Here is a 15,934-nt window from a genome sequence, read left to right as displayed (position 1 = left end):
CTTGTAGAGTGAGTGAATCTCTAACTTTGCATTCAGTAGGTTTGCTGGTATGTCGAGCATACTGCTCAAAAGAAACATAGTATAATACGAAATTATCAAAAGTTTAATGAGCATATGACTGATCAGACAAAGTTTTAGTGTATTTTTTTAATCTTCTTTTTCCTTGATCCTATATTCTTATTCCTTGATCCCTTACTGAAAACATTAATCATCAGTAGCAGCAGAATATAGGTTTAAAGGAACAAATCTGGGTAAGAGAACAAGCATTGCATGAGTGATGCAGAGCTCAGTGCAGTATAATTTATCCTGCTCACTGCTGTTTCTTGAAGGTATACATTTAGAAGAGGCTGAGCAAAGTGCAGCTAAGAAGTTTCGTGTACCAAGTGAGGCCAAGTGATTGTGAAGTACATGACTGTCAAAACCTTTAACATCTTTGTCTTTGAATAGCAGCTGTGACTCTAAAAGCCTGGAAATTAAAACCGTGCTGCTAAAAGTGTGATTGTATTTCAGTCTTCAAATTGTTATACTTACCATTAAACTTCAAAAGATTTCTAAAAATGGTTTGCATTCCCTCAAAGTAATATTTAGCTGATGAAATCCTTTGGCAATTGATGTTTTTTAAGTGTTGCAGTGAAACAAAGAGCCCCTGGAAGATTTGGATGCCATTTGCAAGGTGACAGTGCTATGTAATACTCAGTGTAAGCACTCAGCGTAAGTTGTCCCAAACACAGGACATGTCTGCTGGATCTCAGAGGAAAGTGGCTGTTAGAACAAAATCACTGGGAAAAAAAAAAGGCGGGGGGAAGTCATCAGTTTGTTAGTCTAAATGCTTTTTGATGTATAAATAAATAATTGCCATGTTAAGGAAAAACAAAAAGACAAGTTACTTGTAGGGTTTTTATTTGTTTGTTTGAGTTTTTGTTTTGTTTTTAAACTAAAATTCAAATTAAAGATTTGGAAACACATAGTTTTTTTTGTTTGTTTGTTTGCGTTTAAATATGTACTTTTTTGCTGCATCAGCTTTATGATGCTAAATTTGTGTTCAATTATAAAAATGAGAAGTTATATGAAAGAGGGAAAGGTAAATTACTATGCTTTCATCACGTGTAAAAGTTTGTATAAAGTTTGAAATTGTTTTTGAAACAAAGCTTTATGGTGTTGCACTTCGGTATGTACTGTTATTTCCTCTTTGTTTTGTTCCACATTTATGATTGTATAATTGAGTTACAGAAGTATCACAGGTGTTTGTTAAACTTCTTTCTGTGCTTTGCAGTATTTCACTAAGCACAAATATATGAGTCCCAGAGAGGGCTGTGATTGCTTTGTTTCTCTTTCAGTGAAACTCTGGGTTCTAATGGTGATTCAGTGCCTCATCTTAATGTAACAAAGACTCAACTTAAAACCCTGTATTCCACTTTTTTTTTTTGTTATAAATTTATCTGTTCAAGTTTCCAAAGACTTATTTCCATCAGGGACTTCATTTGTTTTAGAAGTTAGGTTTTCATTCTTCATTTGACACAGAATTTTCATAAATTTTAGCTTGAGTGATGATGTTAATATCTCCAGAGATCTTGCTGAATGAGTTTACTTTTATTTTCAGTGTATAAAAGAATTATGTTTGTTGCTGCTTAACCAGTCCCTTTTGCTGCCATCCCTGAAACTGCTGGTGGAAAGCAAAGATCAAGATCTTCATGCTGTGGCACTGGAGCAGATAACAACTGTTGCTAAGGTATGAGCAGTTGAATTAATTAGCTTTCAGAGTTTAAGGTAATAAATTAGCTCTTTTATCTTCATATTAGTAAGCAGAGACTATCGAGACCCTTATTATTAGGATTTTCTCCAGCTATTGTGTACGCTGAGCAGTAACACAGGGCTTGTAAGATCTTTTCTATATACTTGAGGTGATTAAAACTGACAGCATTTTCTTTAAATTACCTAGTGTGTTATTGTAAGTCAATGTGATGGAAAAGAAACAACCATGTTATATGAAATAGATTGCTATCTCAGTGTATCTATTATTGCACTTTATTATTTTTTTGTAAGTGATAAAAGTACAAATGAGTTAGCATGTCTCTGACAATCTTGGCATTGTTCATGTACACATTGTAAGCTGCTAACATTTTTTGTTTTGTAGAAGGGATGAAATACATATTTGGGGATTTTAGTCGATTCTAAGCATGTTTTTACTTAATACTGCAACAGAGTTTCTGGAAGAAAAAAAGCTAAATAATACCTCTTCTTTGGACAAGAACTGCTATACATTACTATGTATTTTCAATTGTTGTAGAAAGTTATACAATTGTTCCCCTCCTTCCCCCACCCCGGTGAAATGAAAGCTAGTCTTTTAGAAAGAAAAATCAATTGTTTGCATGTTTTGTTTTTTGTTTTTGTTTTTGGTCTCCTGAGAACTGAGGTGGGTTTAAAACTTTTAACTTCTAAATGAACTTCTGTGCATGTACAACCTGAAAGACTTTCTTGGATTTTGTTAGCCATGGTTGTGCAGTACAGCTATCTACTTACTGCAAAAGAGAAGGAATGGCTTTCCTTTCTTGCTGGATAACTGCGTTGAAGGTCCCCATATAATGTTTATTTATTTAGAAAAAACACATCTCCAATATTTTTGAATTCTGTACTGTCTCTTAGGGAGCTCTTAGTTGTATATTGCAATATAAAATAATAATTGAGGTAAAATTTCCAGTATGCTACTTCAAAATAAAACTGCCTTTACAGAAACAGGAATGAAAACTTGTACATGTTTTTAAAATAAGCATCCTCAAAACGCAAAAGCTTTAAAAATGCAATGTGTTGGAATGCAGATTGAAAATGTACCTTTTTTCTGAGATTAAAAGTATGCAAACTTTCCTCCATTTCTGAAGGAACGTTCTCCAGCAGGCTCTGTGTTCCAGTTATATGTGTTGCAACAAGTTTTTAGATTCTCTGGTTACAACAAACAGTGCTGTCCAATCCTGTAGTTTGACACCATCCCCTGTTTCCTAGGAAAGATATGAAAAGAAAAGCAATCCTGCTTTTCCCAGGATTCTACTGTAAGTCTCTCATCCTCTCTTGGTTTTATCTGCTTCTCTTCAGGGGGTCTCCAGAACCTGTCAGAGAAGTAATGAATCTGAAAGTATTGTCTTCATCTCAGATGTTGCTAATTTACCTTCAAAAGTTCTGTTATTGAAACGGATGGAGCACTAGCTTTGTGGAACATAAATGGACATTTAAAGTGTTTGCAGAGAAGGCAGCAGGGCGTGTTACATGTATTACACATCTGCTTGTATCAAAATGTGAATATTGTAATTAACATCCAGTATGATGTTAATCCAGTATGAATTGGAAGTATTTCCTAGTTGAGGCTGTCGTTCTAAGGAAAGAACCACAGGTTTTTGTGAAGCTGGTCCTATTCCCAGTTCTTTATACAAATGAAACACAACATGTCTGATTTTTCCACAAAAGATACCTTTCTAACCACCAAAGCAGTGGATTATCATTAGCATATCAATAGTTTAATTTTCACACCTACAGTTGTACATTTTGGTCTGCAAAACAATTTTTTTAAACTGTTTTTAAACAAGATGATCTTATAGAAAAGGAGCTGGAGATCAGATATATGCATGCACTTTCTCATCTATATGTTCTGTTAACCTTTTAAAATTGACTTTTTTGTTAACAGTTGAAAGCTGCTGAGTTAGTGATTAGCTCTCAAACTTCCCAGCAGGAATTTATGTCCGAGTACATTTTATTTAACTACTTTTAAAGCCCAGTGCTGTGCAGTAGCACTTTCTGAATGGCTGCTGATTGTATTGCTATCTTAACTGGCCTTTTCTTTCCAGTGTGCTGTGGCTTTTAATTTTCTACAGTTTGGGTTGATTATATTATATTGAAGTTTTAGAGCCAGGAACCATATTAACTTCTTACTAATATAAAACACTCACTACACCTATGCATTCCTAAAATAATGTTCTTTTTGGCCTTCTTATGTGAGAGGCACTTTGAAAAACTATTCCTATTTTTTCTTCCAAAATCAGTATTAATTTGAGCATATACTTCTACACCAGTGCTCCATAACCTAGAATTTTCAGCGCATTTAGCTTCGGTCTAGTATTTCATCATAAGTTAATGAAAATGTAACTTGATTTCATTCCATAAGGCATAGTGTTTAGCCAGTACCTTGAATGTGAGATTCACCACCAGTGTTAGAAAAGCAACTAGCACAGAAGAGTGCCCTGCTGAATTTTAGAGCATGGTGGTTTCTTGGCTGGTTTAGAAATTACCTCTTATTCCTTGATTTATATGCATCTCTTATGATTACACTAGTTGGTAGTTTACCAACTAAAAGTGTGTATACTGCTTAGCTATGTCAATGTTTATTCAGTATAATTTTGTATGCATACTTTTTGCTTTTTAGCAACAGTAATAGAATTGTTAATGCTTCTTGTAGAATTTTTAATGAATTTTTCATGGGAAGCCCATTTCTGGTTACATTAAACAGGAAAAGGACAAATAACATCTGGCAAAGGGAAATCATAGCTATTGATTCCCCGACATAGCTTTAAAACAACTCACAGATATGGCTGTGAGAAAAATACAGCACTTGCTTGCTGATACAATGTATTAGTTAGCCATTTGTTGTATGTTGCTGACAGCTTTATGGATGTTTACAGTTAAAAGGATGATGCTGAAGTGCTGATACTAAGAATTGTATAGCTTTTGCCTGTAATAAAACAACCAGGATTTTGTGTAAGCTTTTTTGAAATTGCAGACATCTCTTTTTATTGTGCATCTTCTTATAAACTGCCATTTACCTCTTTTGGATAATAGAAATATCTGGTTTTTCTCTGTGGTGTGTGAAGAATTAAAAAAATGTAAAAAGTTTACTTAAATAAGCTTATTATTGCCAGTGGGATTTAGACTTTGCCCTTAAGAATCAGATTATTTTTTTATTTTTGAGAAGGGTTGGCGGTTCACTTGACTATCTTTCATAGATCAAGACTGATGTTTTTACTTCTGACAGAGAAACTAAGTGTTCTGCTACCTGTTGGTAGGTAAAATGGAAGTTGACGTGATCAATAAATACTACTTTAACAGAAAGTAGGACTAGAAAATGTTTTTAGTTAATCTAAAATAATATTTTATTTCAGTTTATATCCTGTATTTTCAATATTGAAGTGCTAAGACTGCCTTTTAAAAAATTAATGTGTGAAATTAATTTCCAGTTATTTCTCCACAGTCTTGTTCCATGTATGGCTGCTCACTTTGTGTGGCTTACCTTTTAAAAGAAACCTTGTAAAATTATGCATTTAAAACCTAACAGTAATGTCTCTGTCCTTCACTTGTCTAGTTGTTTTTAGATCTTGTAATTTTCTTACCCCCTTACTTATTTGTCCTGCAGCCATGCAGACTCCATCCAGGAACAAAATGAAAAGCATTTTTACCTCCACTAGTAGTGTAGAGCTAATACTCAAGCAAATGGCCGGTTCAGTTCTTTTTAGCTGTTATGTTATCAACAGCTCTTATTTTTCCATTAGTATCCATATTTCATAGTGCATGGGTTTGGTAATGCATAAGTTATGGATGACACATTTCCTGTTGCTAGTACCAGACTCTCTAGACATAAAAAATGCTGACAGGGAATTGTCCGGACTCTGACTTGTCCTTTACTGAAGCAGGCAAACCTTCTGTCCTGTTCTTGCTTATCTAAAGTCATCAATGCAGAGAGATTTCTTTCAAATATACTATGTACTATCAAATATAGATACAATATCCATGTAGACTGTAATAGCTACCAGTAGAAATACTGGATACTTACATGAGATGTAGTGTTGGTCCTGGGAGTGGAGCCACATTATTTTTTTCACTCAAATTTTCAGAATCCTCAGTGATTTACTAGTAGAGCTTCTTTAGATGCCTCAAGTTGCTATTCCTAGTACGTCAAAAGAGCTGTCACCTTTGGTAGAGCTGATTTTCACCTACCTGTTTAGCACAAAAGGTTGTTTAAAACATGCAGACTCCCTGCCTCTGCTTGCCCAGGGGAGCTGCTGTCTTGGTGGAGCTGAGGGCCTCGAGCCTGAGCCCATTTGCAGTTGGTAACATCATTTGTGCTGATGGCAAAGCCCCAGGCAGGCACGCTTAAACCTTCCTAATTATACACTGACAACACCAAGTTCAGTGTAAGACACAAACTGACATTGTGATTCAGAAATACTGCAGTCAGCGTAGGGGGTAAATACAGGTTGTACAACTGCTTCTTTTTCAGATCATTTGCCAAGGGTGTTTCAGAAACAGCTTGAATGTGTCCTCCCTAAGAGTCTGGGATGAAGCTCCTCCCGCTCCTGCTGAGGATATGCAGAAAGAAATTAAGACTTGTGGTGAAAGGAGCGCACGTGGTCCTCACTTCTGTGCTTGTTGAGGGCAGCCCTGCTGGGATGTGATTTTTCATGAGCAGATGCAGACTCTTTTATAAATTTTGCATTAAAGAGACATTTGATAAAATGTACAAACCCTGTTTGAAGCAGATTGCTGTAGCACTGCAGTGGCAGAAATGATCAGTGCATCTGTTGCAATCCTCTTTCTATGTGGTCTCTGGCTTCTTAGATGTATATGCACCTCTGTAGCTGGGAACTGCATTGATCGTCAGTCTAAAGTGAGCTAGTCATCAGAAGTAGCACTTGAATGCCTATGTCTTTAATGTAGATATCAGCCAATACCTAAATAGGTACCCATGTCAAGGAAAAAAGTCAGGATTTCCTCTCCTTAGCATAAGTATCCCCATTAGTTCTTTTCCCTGTACATATGCACAGTGTATGTGTGGGCATCACACTAAGTCAGCACTGTCAAATCCTACTGAAGGAGAAATGGATATGAAAAAGAGAAACATCTACAATTTAAGCCTTCCAAAAGTAAAAGGTTTTACACTAATGAAAAATTCAGCACCCTCAGCGTGGAAATCTGGATAGATGCAGTGATTTTTCTCCATCACATATACTGTGAGTTTGTCATCGTTGTTGTTTATGGTTTATTCACATGTTCACACAAGATGGAAAGTGGCTGTGAATTCATTTCACAGAAGATACCTGCACCTGCAAGACTTGCTTAAACTGCAGTCAGCTGCATTCCACATCACTGGAATAGTGTTTATGGGGAATTGGCTATAACCTGCTGGAACCAGTGTTTTAAGACTCACTTAGGATCTTGGGATGGTAAGGACATGCGTATGCAGGCAGATCAGAAGCGATTCATTAATAAGACTCTCCTTTGCTTGCTGTTCAGAAAAAACAAACAAACAAACAAACAAAAAAACCATCTTTTTAATACTAGGGTGCTAGGGTGGCACAGTTGCTTTTTACTAATTGTCTTAACTGAGTTTACTCTCTTGTTTACAAGTCATGTCAAAAGGGTTAGTTTGAAAAAGAAGAGACAGTAAAAAACTTAAGACTCCATGTTTACCATAGGCAAATATTTGGTATGTATGCTAGGTGTACATTCTTGCAGCCAGCGTGTGCCAATCCATAGAACATTTCAAGTATAGTCAAAATGGTTAGCAAACAAAAATAACCTCTAATATTGTTATGAATTTATATGTAAAAATGTAAAATTTTGAAAATCTGAAGTCCATAGAGAATAGTGTCTTGGCTCCAACAGGGGAAATAATTACAAGTCTAATGAAGAATAAGAACAGGGGACATATATATCTTCTTGTTCTGGGTTGCTCTCGCAGCTTCCAGTTATTTTTGGCTGTATGTATTCGTGTACTAAGTAACTGCTAGTAGTTTTCTCTCTCAGTTTTGTCCAGTTTCCCCTTTAAACATGGATGAGCTTTTACATTGTGCAGTATCATTTGCCAAAGAATTCAACAGTGTAATAAAAAGCTATTTTCTTTTATTTACTCTGAATCTGATTCTGTTAGGTTCACTTGATGCTTCATAATTCTTGTTTTATGAGGGAATGTTTAATCAGTCCCCATATACTTTAATGATGCTGATATCTGCTTGTACTCTCTAAGGTTCTGCTTTTTTAGGTGGAGGAGTCCTAGATTTTTGAGTTCTTGAGCAAATACCATATTATAAACTCTATAGAGGAAATGGCCTCAAGTTGTGGCAGGGGAGGTTTAGGTTGGAAATCAGAAGACATTTCTTCTCAGGAAGGTTAGTCAGGCATTGGAATGGGTTGCCCAGGGAGGTGGTGGAGTCACTGTCCTTGGGGGTGTTTAAGGAAAGGTTGGACGTGGTGCTTAGGGACATGGTTTAGTGGGTGATATTGGTGGTAGGGGGATGGTTGGACCAGATGGTCTTGAATATCTTTTCCAACCTTAATGATTCTGTGATTCTATAATATATTTTTGCTTTAAAATGTATGTTGTGTCTATATTTTAAAGCAGTGCTTGCATTAATGTTTGTTCTAATTTAAAATAATCTTAAATATAGTTATAGAGTGCATTTATTTTTTTAAATCTTTTTATAGTTTTATCAAAATATGGCTGCTCAATATATAAGCTGTATTAATTGAGATTTTAAAATACACATTGATTCATTGACAGTCTTCGCATAGGTTTGGGTAAGTAATTTCCATGAGCACATTTTTTTATTTAAATACTGGCACGATCCAGAGTTGTAAAAGTGATAAAAACATATAGTCAAGTTTTTGCTGCATATTTTTATACAAATTTCTCATTAAACCTTGGCTTCTCTGCATTCCTCCCACTCCTGTCAGGCACCACTTAGATTTACCAAAGCAATGCAGAACAGTCAGAGGCCTTGGCCCCAAGAAATGTGTTCAAAGGATCTGATTTAACACAATCATAAAATCGAAGTATGGTGTAGGTTGAAAGGGACCTTAAAGATCATCTAATTCCCGATCCCTGCCATGGGCAGGGACACCTCCCACCAGATCAGGTTGCCCAAAGCCCCATCCAGCCTAGCCTTGAACACCTCCAGGGGTGGGGCATCCACAGCTTCTCTGGGCAACGTGTGCCAGTGCCTCACCACCTCCAAGTGAAGAATTTCTTCCTAATATCTAATCTGAATCTCCACTGCTTTAGTTTATAGTCATTATCCTTGTCCTATCACCACATTCCCTGACAGAATGCCTCTCCTGCTTTTTTGTAGGCTCCCTTTATGTATTGGAAGGTCTCCCTGGAGCCTTCTCTTCTGCAGGCTGAACAACCACAACTCCCTCAGCCTGTCTTGATAGGAGAGGTGCTCCAGCCCTCTGACTGTCCTCTTTGCCCTCCTCTAGACTTGTTCTAGTAGATCCATGACCTCAGAGCCAAACACTCCAGATGGAGTCTCTTGAGAGCAGAATAGAGAGGGAGAATCACCTCCCTCGCTGTGCTGGCCATGCTGCTTTTTATGCAGCTCAGGACATGGCTGGCTTTCTGGGCTGTTGCCTTCTTGTGTTTCCAGTCACCTGGAGACAAATACATTGCAAAGGCTTCCCCTTTCAGACCAGATTTTCAGACAGCCTTGAAGAGTCAGACAATTGTAAATGTTAATCAGTTTAAACCTACTGGACTATTCAATCTTAAGTGTGGGCTTCCAGACACAACCAAAAGTGTTTTGTGTGCTCTTTTGTTGTATATAAAGGCACAATGATCTTGTTCATGTGTGAATACAGATGCATTGCTCTGCTTCTGTATTGCACGTGGACATCTTTATATTCATATGTAGCTCAGACGATTAATGGCTTTATGCTGAAAAAGATATTAGTTTCAGACTTGTCTCTCTCCAATTTGTAGGTTTTTGGCATACGAAATTGTACTAATCTATAGGACTTTTCATTAACTGAATAATAGCCTAAAAAAAAAAACACTAATTCAAATCAGACCTCCCATCTGCCGTTAATCTCATTACTGTAATTATTGTTTGTGGTTTATGTCCATAAAAATAAATACTAAAGCGCTGGGTAAAGTTGCATTCTATGCGCTGATCAAGAATAGAGCATATGGAGCTCAGCAGTGGGGCAGAATACCTCTCCAGCCTCCCATTTCAGAAGAGATGAGGGCTGTTTCGATAATGGCTTATAGCACTGTGTGGTATGCTACACGATGCCAATGCCAGGATTTTTATTGTCTTCACAAGGAAAGCATCTCAGTAATTAACATGGAATAATTTTGAGGAACTTTTAAATAATGAAAGACAGAGTGGGCAACCTGAAGTATGCACAATTCTACATTCTACAATTGTTAGAACCATTCTGACTACTGGGTCTAGAACTCCTGTGCACCATTGCAGTTTAGCTTTGTAAACCATAAGGAGTTTATGTAACTAACCATGAAAATGCTGAAGACTTGGAGAAAATTGTTTAAGATTTCAGCCGTGATAAAGCCATTCTGTTTTTCTGGAAAACTTCTGAAGTTTGAAAGGAAGTAAAAATTATAAACTAAAAGGAATAATCATGTATTAATGGTAAATTAAAGGTGATAAATGCTTGTTGGGAGAATAGCCTCATCTGGCATCCTTTATTTGAGGCTTTGTGCTTGATTAAGTATAGTATCTTTTCATGCTATGATATTTCATATGTTGTCTTTTTCCTTTTTTAATTATATTTAATGTTGTGTAGAGTGAGTCTTTTCCAAAACTGAGCAACAAATCATTTTGTTTCTTATCACATATATGCTTTCAGTCATCATGCTTTCTCTTTTGCAGAAGAGAAACATATATTCATTAGTCTAAAATTATTTAGATACAATAAAGGCCTTTCTTCTAAAAGCATTTGTCATTACTTCAAAAGAAGTTCTTCTGAAGTTAGGGGCAGATTTCTCATTCTCAGGTTCAGATCCGCTTTCGTACAAGGAGCTACCTGATAGTTTCTTATGAACACTGTTCCTCCATATGCAAATGTAATATTGATTCCTCTAAATAAGTGCCAAAACTTGGGATTGCCAATCATTCAAGGGAAAGTTACATACCTGTTCTGACTTATGCCTTAAGGATCCTGTTTCTTTGACTACGTGTACAGGGAAACTGGAGAGAGTAGTTTCCCACATTAGACAGTCCATGTTAACTGGTGTGCATGATCTCTCACAGTGTATGCGTCTGAGTAAGAAAGATATTTACCAGGAAGTTTGGTTTTCTGGACTGGTAGATCATAGTGATGTTTAATCTTCCTAATAAATAAATACTGCAAAATGTACTGTAAATTGATAGTTACATCTCACTGAGCAGCGGTAGTGAAAACTTCACGGAAGCGAGAACTGGGTTATAAGCAAGAAGTGCCTGTTACAATGTGCTCGTGGTAAAGGAGGGGGCAAGGTTTGCATGCTGTCTGTTACACATGAACAAGAGGAAGCAAAGCTCTGTGCTGTTTTAGCTTGCACTGAAACAGAGGCAAGGAAACTTTACATGTCTGAAGGCAAGGAAACTTTACATGTCTGAAAAGTATCAGGATTAAGTGCTTTGTGATGCTAATTAGATCGAAAATTGCTTGAATTCAACCGTCAAATGTTAGTGTTGTGTCCTGTGGTAAGTCAACAGTTGTTGCTGAATTGGTCTTCAAGTAGTACCAAATCACAGGATTTTTATTACATGCTGGTATGTTAGTATGAGACATGTAAGACAATACATCATTGTTATAGAAAATGAAACAATGGCTAGACAGACAGACTTCTTTAAAACTGAAGAGTTGCTTTGTAAATATAGGGATTTAATTATTTTATTTGTAAGTTGATAGGATGCAGTCACGTTGACTATTGTCCACCACTTCTTTAGTCCTTTTTGTGTTACATGTATTGTTCTATTGCACTTCTTGAAGTGATATGACACCTAAGCTGATTAAAACACTACATTTCAAGAAACCTAGAAAAGACTTATATAGGACTTCCAAAATAAAGTGAAGTAGAATTTAATGTTTTCTGCAGTGTTATTTGTAAAACAATAGACCAGATTTTCAAGAGAATATGTGCTCTCATGTATCAAATAGCCTCTTTTTTTTTCTGAGACATCTAGGGTGTCTCACAGAAATAGCAACTGTGTGCACCAAATCTTTTTAAAAATACATTGTATTCTGAAAATCTAGACCTTGTTGTGAGTGCTGAAACTCTGGAAAATATGTTTGAGTCTGAGAATGTCGTCAGTATGGAATGTAATATGGTATATTAATGAAAATGACCAAAATGTAACGTATTCTGCTCTGACCTTCCTCAGGGTGTCCTTTTTAATATGGAGGTAGGTGGCGTGGTCCATTCAGCACTGGGGACTAAGAGCCTATGAAAACTCAATAAACCTTTTCATATAATTCTAGCTCCGTTACTAAATATTCTTATCCCTTAACTTCATGCAGGTCAAGTATATATACTAAAGCAATAGAGACTGCTAAAGATGCATCTTTACATATTCTGAAATATAGCAAGTATGTATTACTGTTATTAATCCATTCAAAGTACTCTATCATCTTGCTTTCAAGGTCACACTGTGCAGATAGAGCAGTCATGGCATGTTCTGGTTGATGGATGTATTGGGTAATTCATTTTTAATTACTATGGATTTTTCATTCTTCGTAGGTTGATGATTCCAGTTGTGATGCTGAACTACTTTCCTTGCTCCTCAATGCCAAGTTAGTGGTAAAGTGCATATCTACTGCCTTCTACCCTCACCTTATTGACCACTTGCTGGCTAACCAGGAAGAAGGAGGCTGGGATGTAGAGGAAGTAGCAAAACAACTTAAAGAAGCAGGGTTCAGTGCAGAGGCAGGGTCTCTCTTGATGTCTCACCGAGGAACTCATCCTGCACTCAGGACTTTTGCTACTGCTCTCCAGGCTATTCAGCATTGGATCTAAAAACGTTGGATTTATAGATTTCTCTGCCTTTCTTCTGGAGATATCTACAAAAGGGAGAATTTGTTGTTCCAGTAAAGTAACAAAGTTAGCTATCATTGCCTACATTTTGCAGAAAGTTCAAACAGCACACTAACGGTGGATTCCTATATACTTGTAATGTTTAAAAAAATATATTGGTGTAGACAGTGTAATTTTGTTACATACTAGCAAAACATTGCATACGATTAAAGTTTTCATAAAGGAGAAGAATGTTAAATGATTACACTGACATGTAAATGAAACGTTAATAATCTGACAGGTTATATACAATTTGTCTTAATTTCTGTAAGTAATTTACTTTTTGTCATAATGTAAAACTAATGTAAAAATACAAAGATATATGAAGCAAAAAATCAGAATGAAAATTAATTTCTGAGAATTTCAAAACCTTAAAATTTAGTATTGTGCAATGTTGTTGCCACAGCTTTTGTTTGCAATAAGTAAAATATTTTGCATTTATCGTCTCTCTTTTTCTCCTTCTTTTAGATAGCTAAATATTTTCTTTACCCACTTTTTCTGAAATTCCTTTCTCTTCTTAGTGATGTTTATTCATATGAACAAGCAGAAATTTTTTATGCTTGTGGACTGTCTTAGTTTTAGAAGTATTTTTCTCTACAATTAGGAAGCCCCATCTCAAATTTTCAATGTTTATTTATACCTATTATGAATGCACTTTTCAAATATTTCCAAGACATGACAATTTCCAAATGCCTTTCTATCTTAGTGAGTCAAAGGATTTCTGATTTGTTTTCTGCGTTTTTTTTATCAAGGGCATTGTCTGTTTATTACATTGTCTGTACTATAAGAAGGTTTTGAAGTTCCATGTGTTAATAGAAATTTCTTGTTAAAATGAATCTGTAAATCTTTAATTTTGTGCTCAGATCTAATTTTGATGTAATAATGCACAGAAACTTTAAACACTGTAGGATCATAGTATAACACGTTGGAAGTGATATCCAGGGTTTCGACCTCCTCATTGAAAGAGTGTTAGTTTAATGTCAGAGCAGATCGCTCAGGGCTTTATTCAATCAAGTCTAAAAACCTCTAAGGGTGGAAACTGTGCAACTCTGTCCCAGGCAGGCTGTGTCCCCATGTTGAAAAGCTTTTTACATAATACCTTCTTGTTTAAAACTGTCTTGTTTCAGTACCTGCCAGTTGTCTCTCCTTCTCCCACCATGCATGTTGTGAAAAGCGTGGCTCCACTGGCTGGATAGCCTTCTTGTAGGTATTCAAACGCCACTATGGGGTCCTCCACAGTCTTCTCCTCTAAAAGCAAAACAAAATTCAAAAGAAGAACTGGAAAAAAAAAAAAAAAACAACAACAAAAAAAAAATAAAAATAAATCACCTTTTAGTGCAGTGATTTCAGTTCATAGCTGACTTAAGTGGATGTACTACACCTGGACTACAGACACTAGTGATGAATTCAGTTAATACTTGTAGTAGTCCAAATTCAGTGTAGGTGTAAAGTGCCAGTATATTTTACTGTTTCCAAGCCTAGCTCAGGTCCAAGCCTTCACAGGACATGACGACAAGTGCTGAGAGTTCAAGCCAGCAGAGGGATCTCAGAACTGAAATTTGAGCATTATGGCCAATGCCCAGCTGCCTGGTGCTGCCTGGGTCTCAGGCAGGACTGAGTTAATCTCCTCCAGTGCTGGCCAGGGCTGATATTCAGCTAATGACCTGGGTGTCTCTATACTCAGTGCTATGTAAAGATTTAAATCCTGGCAAATAGGACTGTAGTAATCTGCAAAGGGAGCTCAGGGTCAGGTTGCCACCCTGCTAATAAATAATCTCTCTTGGGTTCCAGAACACTCTACAGGAGTTTAAGCAAATCCTAATGGTAATAGAAGGAGCCAGTTCAGGTATGGATTCTGAACTTTCAGATTTTTAGAGTAGCCAGGCCCTTCATTGTGCAATGCAGTAATGAGCTGACTATACTGAGAAGTTTCTAAATCTGTTTTTCCTAAATCACAGAATTTCTAGGTTGGAAGAGACCTCAAGATCATCGAGTCCAACCTCTGACCTAACGCTAGCAGTCCCCACTAAACCACATCCCTAAGCTCTACATCATAGGTTGACATTAAATGTCAGCTTGAATCATAAAGAAAGGAGAGGAGTGGGTTAAGAGCTTTAAGTAACTGTTTTGTAACAAATTTATATTACTGAGTTCTCTCCTAGGCTTCAGGATTTAGTAATGGATGATTATATATTTGTGGAACCACAACCAACACTTATTAGCATCATCTTTGACTTGGGATCTGTATTATTGCATCAGCTTGAACAGCCTGTGAAAATCGCTCAGATGTTTGCCTTGACACCTTACTTTAGGATTCCTAATGAGATATTTAATAGTGCTTTAATTCTTGAGATTGTTAACTTTTTTTGTACTTGCAGTTCACAGCTGTCCTTCAGTGTTTTAAGGAAGGTTATCTCATCCATGTACCATATATATATTAAATTCAAATGTATATAATTCAGGTATGTTGCTTTAATTTTGTTCTCTTATACTAACAGTCCCAAGAGCCTCAAAATAGCCCAGCAAAGTATATTGGAATTGCAGAGAAAAGAAAGGAAAAACTTAAAAAATGAAATGTAACTGGAAATCAGCAGATGCAGATAAACTGCAAGACATACCTCCAGCAAGAAAACCTTGAATTATTCCACAGAAGATATTTCTATATTTAATGATGTTTTCTTTTTTGGTCTGTTTTGTTTTCAGGTTAGTTGGTAAGTTTGTAGCTGGATTTTCTGACTATTCTCTTTCAGGATCATGAAAAGTTAGCGTTTAGTGTCACTTCAGAGCTGAGCTGTAGATAAAGCTCTAATGAGTGTTATTGATCTTCTGTCTGTGTTCTGTTTTGCTGGTGTTAAAAAACCATGATAAATGTTTTCCTTCTAACCAGAGCTACCCCTGATTTATTCTGTATTCAAAACTTGCATCAGTAATGAACAATTTTAGTATATACATCCAAAACTGATGAGCCCATATTAGTATATTTCCAAAGTAAAATAGAAATTAAAAAATAGATGAAAGAAGAGGCACATAACAAGGATATGTGTATCCCAGTGCTAGCTTTTTGTATCTTCTGGATGATAGTGATAGAGCAAATGTTTTACATTT

General features: G+C 36.3%; 1 protein-coding gene across 1 annotated transcript in view; it reads left to right on the top strand.

Moving 5' to 3' along the window:
- Positions 1-15,712, top strand: part of NBAS (NBAS subunit of NRZ tethering complex) — a gene marked incomplete at its 5' end in the record, with an annotated part of 197,389 nt that extends 181,677 nt beyond the window's left edge. The window contains 2 exons of the mRNA XM_084513261.1: positions 1,601-1,729; positions 12,497-15,712. Of these exons, the coding sequence (XP_084369387.1) occupies positions 1,601-1,729; positions 12,497-12,772 (405 nt within the window). The 3' untranslated portion in view covers positions 12,773-15,712. The remainder of the gene's footprint in view (positions 1-1,600; positions 1,730-12,496) is intronic.
- Positions 15,713-15,934: the final 222 nt, after the last annotated feature.

This window comes from Aythya ferina (genome assembly GCF_964211825.1).
Source record: "Aythya ferina genome assembly, chromosome: 3".
Lineage (NCBI taxonomy): Eukaryota > Metazoa > Chordata > Aves > Anseriformes > Anatidae > Aythya > Aythya ferina.
Note: the sequence above shows the minus strand (reverse complement) of the source record. Positions and strands in the feature narration are given on the sequence as shown.